This window comes from Nanorana parkeri, unplaced genomic scaffold, assembly GCF_000935625.1.
Source record: "Nanorana parkeri isolate BGI_ZX_2015 unplaced genomic scaffold, ASM93562v1 scaffold465, whole genome shotgun sequence".
NCBI lineage: Eukaryota > Metazoa > Chordata > Amphibia > Anura > Dicroglossidae > Nanorana > Nanorana parkeri.
In genome coordinates, this window is record NW_017306733.1 from 113,143 (window position 1) to 120,984 (window position 7,842).

The 7,842-nt window shown below is 47.2% G+C and overlaps 1 protein-coding gene across 1 annotated transcript in view; it reads right to left on the reverse strand.

Moving 5' to 3' along the window:
- CA5A (carbonic anhydrase 5A) overlaps positions 1–3,635 on the reverse strand; it is a 27,953-nt gene extending 24,318 nt beyond the window's left edge. The window contains exon 1 of the mRNA XM_018560561.1: positions 3,475–3,635. Coding sequence (XP_018416063.1) covers positions 3,475–3,598 — 124 coding nt within the window. The 5' untranslated portion in view covers positions 3,599–3,635. The remainder of the gene's footprint in view (positions 1–3,474) is intronic.
- Between the last annotated feature and the right edge of the window lie 4,207 nt (positions 3,636–7,842).

Below are 7,842 nucleotides of genomic sequence, written 5' to 3' on the forward strand. Positions count from 1 at the left end.
GGAGAGAGAGAGGAGAGAGAGAAGGGGAGAGAGAGGAGAGAGAGAAGGGGAGAGAGAGAAGGAGAGAGAGGAGAGAAGGAGAGAGAGAGGAGAGAGAGAAGGGGAGAGAGAGGAGAGAGAGAAGGGGAGAGAGAGAAGGAGAGAGAGAAGGAGAGAGAAGGGGAGAGAGAGGAGAGAGAGAAGGGGAGAGAGAGAAGGAGAGAGAGAAGGAGAGAGAAGGAGAGAGAGAGGAGAGAGAGAAGGGGAGAGAGAGGAGAGAGAGAAGGGGAGAGAGAGAAGGAGAGAGAGAAGGGGAGAGAGAGAAGGAGAGAGAAGGGCAGAGAGAGGAGAGAGAGAAGGGGAGAGAGAGGAGAGAGAGAAGGAGAGAGAAGGAGAGAGATTGATTGATGAATTGATTCTACATCTCCCCAACGCCAGCCATGAACATAGTTACATTGTATTTGCTGCTGTGCTGCTGGGTGCAGATTTCGGGTCCATCAAGTTGAACCTTGGAGTTTGCATTCAGCAGAACGTATGAAATGTAACGATTGTATTAAATAAAGATCAACATTTCTTTCTGGGATCCCCGGAAACCTCAGAGGAGAACAAAGGTCACAATTGTTTCTTTGGGAATCGTCTCGTATGGCTGTCCATACACAGAAGAGATTTCAGAGATGTCGGCAAAGACACAACCAAGCAAACGATGAAGATCAGATTCCGGGAACAAGGACCGCGACGGGTCAGAATTCCTTCCGTCTGGTTGGACGATCGCTATTTGCCGACAATCGTTTTCTAGAACCGTTATGGGTTCGGGGATCAGATCAGAGACAGTTACAGAGGAATGGATCGGGGACGACCAGCGCACATTCCATACGGATGTACAAACCATACAGAGGGGGATCTATCAAATCTGGAGCAGTTTCCTTTGGCAGCCAATCAGCTTCTCTCTCCAGTTTGCTCAGGTAAGATTTGAAAATGAAAGAGAGAAGCTGATTGGTTGCCGTGCACGGCTGCTCCAGTTTTGATAAATTCCCCTCACAGAACAATCATTTCTTCAACTGAACATCCCGACGAATACTATTTGGTGAAATTAGTTAAACTGTCAGCATGTGACCAGCCGGAGCCTCCCTGGTGCCCATCCTCCAGTCTGAGGGCCACATCCGGCCCTTCGGTGCTTCATGTGCACCCTAAGGACCCCGGCAGACAAGAGCGGGATCATTGACTTTTAAAGAGGTTGTCATGGTGAGCAGCGCCGGGACTTATGCACCCAAAGTATACAAAAAATAAAATACCCAAAGTGGACACCCCCTCTGCCCATATCTGATGGCAAGTGATCTCTATCACTCTCATGTAACATGTGTAACATGTCTTATGTCTCTGACCATCTCCTGTAGTATGTCTTCAGTCTCTGACCATCTCCTGTAGCATGTCTTATGTCTCTGACCATCATCTGTAGTATATCTGCATTCTCTGACCATCTCCTGTAGCATGTCTGCAGTCTCTGACCGTCTCCTGTACTATGTCTGCAGTCTCTGACCGTCTCCTGTAGCATGTCTGCAGTCTCTGACCATCTCCTGTACTATGTCTGCAGTCTCTGACCGTCTCCTGTAGCATGTCTGCAGTCTCTGACCATCTCCTGTACTATGTCTGCAGTCTCTGACCGTCTCCTGTAGCATGTCTGCAGTCTCTGACCATCTCCTGTACTATGTCTGCAGTCTCTGACCGTCTCCTGTAGCATGTCTGCAGTCTCTGACCATCTCCTGTACTATGTCTGCAGTCTCTGACCGTCTCCTGTAGCATGTCTGCAGTCTCTGACCATCTCCTGTACTATGTCTGCAGTCTCTGACCGTCTCCTGTAGCATGTCTGCAGTCTCTGACCATCTCCTGTACTATGTCTGCAGTCTCTGACCGTCTCCTGTAGCATGTCTGCAGTCTCTGACCATCTCCTGTACTATGTCTGCAGTCTCTGACCGTCTCCTGTAGCATGTCTGCAGTCTCTGACCATCTCCTGTACTATGTCTGCAGTCTCTGACCGTCTCCTGTAGCATGTCTGCAGTCTCTGACCATCTCCTGTACTATGTCTGCAGTCTCTGACCGTCTCCTGTAGCATGTCTGCAGTCTCTGACCATCTCCTGTACTATGTCTGCAGTCTCTGACCGTCTCCTGTAGCATGTCTGCAGTCTCTGACCATCTCCTGTACTATGTCTGCAGTCTCTGACCGTCTCCTGTAGCATGTCTGCAGTCTCTGACCATCTCCTGTACTATGTCTGCAGTCTCTGACCGTCTCCTGTAGCATGTCTGCAGTCTCTGACCATCTCCTGTACTATGTCTGCAGTCTCTGACCGTCTCCTGTAGCATGTCTGCAGTCTCTGACCATCTCCTGTACTATGTCTGCAGTCTCTGACCGTCTCCTGTAGCATGTCTGCAGTCTCTGACCATCTCCTGTACTATGTCTGCAGTCTCTGACCGTCTCCTGTAGCATGTCTGCAGTCTCTGACCATCTCCTGTACTATGTCTGCAGTCTCTGACCGTCTCCTGTAGCATGTCTGCAGTCTCTGACCATCTCCTGTACTATGTCTGCAGTCTCTGACCGTCTCCTGTAGCATGTCTGCAGTCTCTGACCATCTCCTGTACTATGTCTGCAGTCTCTGACCGTCTCCTGTAGCATGTCTGCAGTCTCTGACCATCTCCTGTACTATGTCTGCAGTCTCTGACCGTCTCCTGTAGCATGTCTGCAGTCTCTGACCATCTCCTGTACTATGTCTGCAGTCTCTGACCGTCTCCTGTAGCATGTCTGCAGTCTCTGACCATCTCCTGTACTATGTCTGCAGTCTCTGACCGTCTCCTGTAGCATGTCTGCAGTCTCTGACCATCTCCTGTACTATGTCTGCAGTCTCTGACCGTCTCCTGTAGCATGTCTGCAGTCTCTGACCATCTCCTGTACTATGTCTGCAGTCTCTGACCGTCTCCTGTAGCATGTCTGCAGTCTCTGACCATCTCCTGTACTATGTCTGCAGTCTCTGACCGTCTCCTGTAGCATGTCTGCAGTCTCTGACCATCTCCTGTACTATGTCTGCAGTCTCTGACCGTCTCCTGTAGCATGTCTGCAGTCTCTGACCATCTCCTGTACTATGTCTGCAGTCTCTGACCGTCTCCTGTAGCATGTCTGCAGTCTCTGACCATCTCCTGTACTATGTCTGCAGTCTCTGACCGTCTCCTGTAGCATGTCTGCAGTCTCTGACCATCTCCTGTACTATGTCTGCAGTCTCTGACCGTCTCCTGTAGCATGTCTGCAGTCTCTGACCATCTCCTGTACTATGTCTGCAGTCTCTGACCGTCTCCTGTAGCATGTCTGCAGTCTCTGACCATCTCCTGTACTATGTCTGCAGTCTCTGACCATCTCCTGTAGTATGTCTGCAGTCTCTGACCATCTCCTCTACTATGTCTGCAGTCTCTGACCATCTCCGAATGAGCTGCGATGGGGTCGGTACTCACGGTTCGCATCCTTGTGCTGCAGGGAGCAGGTTGCCAGGCTGCAGTGCCGGACATGATGCTTCTTTATGGCGCGGCCCCCCCTGACCAGCTGCCCCCCGAGGACCAGCAGAGATCGGCCCCTCATCCTGGATGCTGAGAGGTGGAGAGCTCAGAGTGTCAGCTGCTGTGCCTGAGCTGGAGGAGAACACACTGACACAGGCTCGGCTGCTGGATGCTCAGTCCAGGAGAGATAATATTCCACCCCGGCCTCCCGATTGGCTGCAAGTTTTTGTCTGGGCGGAGCCAGCAGTGATCATGCATCAAGCTGCCGCTGAGACAGTTACTGAGCGTGAATGCAAATAGAATGAGCGGAGCAAATCCCGATATTAAGAGCGCCTCGCCCACACACATCAAGAATAATATCCTCTTCAAAGACACAATCATCACATGGAGGGAAACACGCAAAATTCTGGGACTCCCGGGGCATGTGTCCCCTCTCATGCCGGTAACATCTACCCCAGGCTTTCCCCCAGGAGCGACATCTAAACCTTTTCGGGTATGGGAAAAGGGAGGGTTATCACTTTTGAAACACTTTTTGACACCACAGGGTGAATGCGTCCTGTTTCACACCCTGCAAGAGGAACATGCAACTCCCCCCCTCTCATCTACTACAATTCTACCAAATCAGACACTTCATTAAAAATAATCTACCCCCTCGGTTATGCAAACCCAGCATATAACCTTTACTCAACTAACTCGCCCGTCGCCCCCCAAACTATCAATCTCTCACATTTATAGCATCCTTAGAGACCACACCACTGATGACAATATGAGAACACCCAATTACGTACTACAATGGGCCCGCTTTCTGGAACTCCCCACAGATGAGGTTCAAAATATACTTCATAAAAGCTGGTGCCAGATACGCAGAATCATCACCTGTGAGGCGTGGAGGGAATTACAGTTTAAATTAATCCATAAAGCATACTGTGCCTTTAATTTTTTACCTAAACCTGGAAGTACTGACAGGATAACGGCTTGCCCCAAATGTAACGCAGACCTACCTGATCTGACCTGATCACCTTTTTTGGACTTGCCCACATGTTGCAACCTTCTGGACAAGCACACTATCCTACATGCACACTATCACCGGCATCACCCGAACCCTCCACCCATTACTATGTTTATTCCACGACGTCAATATAGATACACCCCCCCGAAACCCATCAATGCTCCGATGGGAACATCTTTGCCTACTGGGAGCTAAAAAATGCATTCTCCAACGCTGGCTATCCAAAGACTCACCCCACTTATCCGATCTGAAACTTATCCTATTTAAATTCTTCTCCATGGACCTACTGGCAAATTCCTCTCCTTCAAACGAACACGAACACAAACATGATATGTCTGAATGGGATGACTTTATACACAAAGATTTATCTGTGAACCATAAAACGGACTTGCATTCCTTTGTCCTTGCTACAACTGGCCGAAAACTAGTTAAATAAGATATAATGTAATCAACCCGAGATGCCCATGCAAAGTGGGTTTTCTAGATCGCCACCCCTACAAACCCGAGGCACAGCCCACACGATGGCGCCCACTAACATATGCGTACCTGGAAGAACTCTTAAACCCCCGGCCACCGCTCCATTGGACTGAGAAACTGATCTCAGACCCGTACCATGTCCTACTTAGACCTTTGTACCCCACAACTCTGGAAGCAAGCTCCCCACCCCAGTGAATGTTCAGATATTGTGCACGAATCTGACATAGATGCTCCGTCCACATGTTTAAATTTTCATGTTTAGGTACTATTCTTGGAGTTATATGTAATATTTTCTTTTGTCTTATTTTTCTCCAATTGTTGCGATATTAAGATATGCACGCATAATGGTTGATATCAAATCTCCTCATGTTATAAATATATGCGATGTATTCCTTGTACCTATCGCTGTGATACATGACTCTGCTGATATTGCTCTATTTGTATCGATGTTTTAATAACTTCAATAAAACCACGTTTGCTAAAAAAAAAAAAAGAGCGCCTCCGAGAGATGGGAGTGTCCCAGCTAAGGCTGGGCCACACCCCCCGGGGGCCGTCAGCCCAATGGAGCGGCGCTAAAGTTATCGCGCCGTCCCATCTCACGCCCATCAGCGCGGCAACCGAACCGTCAGTACCGGGATAACGGCATCATCATATCCTCAAAGATCGGTCAGTATCGATCAGAGATGAGGAGATGCTGAGGTGCAGACCCACCCCAATGTTGTATATAGGGGATCGGCCCGCTAATACAATCCTGGATGAGAGGGATAGTATCCCCCATGCGTGAACTCAAGCCCCATGACAAAGTATCTTGTTTGGCCATATTACATACATCAATTGTAAAACAATAATAATTGAACATACAGTGTATAATGGTAAAATAATACTAAACAACAACAGGGTCCTATCATCAAGGTAGAATACCATCTAAATAATAAATATTGATACATTTGAATTTGTAATAAATGGTGTTGTGGTGCGATAAAGTGCTGGTAGTAGTAACGGTGTAATTGAGTGCTGTATAAACAATTACTAGGTTGTTGTGTAGACATTCGACATCTAGGTGCTCCTTGGAATCAGTGATGTAAGATGAATGGGGTAAAATAGTGTGAATCATACATCTAGCCGTAAAACCACTCCCCCTGGGATCTAAGGCGACCCTTGACCCCTAGTACCCATTGATGATGGCCCCTAAGGGCCATCAAAGACCAAATGTGACTGTGCCACTGTGAGGTGAGTCAATGTTATTTTTAATGTCTCCGTTCTTGTGTAGTTAGTTCATAGTAAAAAATTAATGTTCAACAAATACCCAAGATGCAAAATAAGTGATTGGATATACTGAACCCTATTGTGTGCTATTGCTTAACTTTATGTAATGTATATTCTTTATGTATATCTGATTGTCCATATAGTATATCACTGTTTTAAACAATAGTTAAATTGAGCTTATATACATGTCAATATTGTAATTTCATAAATGCATCATTGTTGTTAGTGAGGATCCCTGGAAAATGGGTGTCTTCCACCCAGATTATACAAATAAGAAAAAGAAAAGTGTAGGGATCAGCACTAAACGGAGACACCACCCCTAAATAATAGCATAAGTACAAGAAGAGAAGAGAAAGACGGGGCTTTATAGGTGACTCATGAACAATGCGGTTAGACATAATGTCACATAACTCATTCCTGTATAGTAAAATTCATATTTAATAACATAATTCCATGATTAACAAAAGATAACAAATAACACACAGACAAGAGACACACAGACAAGAGACACACAGACAAGAGACACACAGACAGAGACACACACACAGAGAGACAGAGACACACACACAGAGAGACAGAGACACACACACAGAGAGACAGAGACACACACACACACAGAGACAGAGACACACACACACACACACACACAGAGACAGAGACACACACACAGAGACAGAGACACACACACAAAGACAATTATGGGGGTGCCGCTGGGGAAGTCAGAAATGGAGAAGGATTTGGGGGTCGTGTAGACCACAAACTGAAAGGTAGCTTGCAGTGCCAGGCTGCTGTAAACAAAGCTAGCAGGGTTTTGTCCTGTATTAAAAAGGGGGATCTATTGCAGGGACAAGTCTATTACAAAATTCCAGCACAAGGGGCGAAGGAGGTTCTTCACAGTAAGATCAGTTAGGGTCTGGAACTCACTGCCACAGGTGGCGATCTCAGCAAATAATGTGGAATTGTTCAAGAAACTTTTGGACGATTTCTTAAGGGACCGTAATATACAGGGGTACAGGTAATATACAGGGGTACAGGTACTCCTAGAACGAGATCCTAATAGGTTGGACTTGATGGACTAATGTCTTTATTCAACCTCAAATACTATGTAACTATGTAACCATGCTTCGATTTGGGAAGGTGACAAAAGTCTCTTTGAGGTGTAGGGGAGCGGTGCAACTCTGGAAGCTGCAGTGCACCACACTGACCGATTGCACAGACTCAGGGAAAGGGACTTTTCTTTCCTGGTTCAGATCGGTTTAGTTATGACATGGGGGGGCAGTTATAGATCACGTGGTTATTGATCGGAAACCCGGGATTTAAATGTCAGGCGTTGTATGCGGCCGGGTTGCGGGCGATGGGCGCGGTGCCCACAGTGTACAGTGCCGTATTTTCTGCAAATCTATACCAAGACTCTGGTCACATGATCAAGTTTGTAGCTTCCTTTAGCAATTTTCTTGCCAGGAATACATTTATTACATGTCGGTGAAAAGTCTGTTTCAGCGTTGTCGGCGTCTGGAGCTCCAGAATCACCTTAGGTAGCCAATCATGAAATGTAGCTGCCGGCGACCATGGCG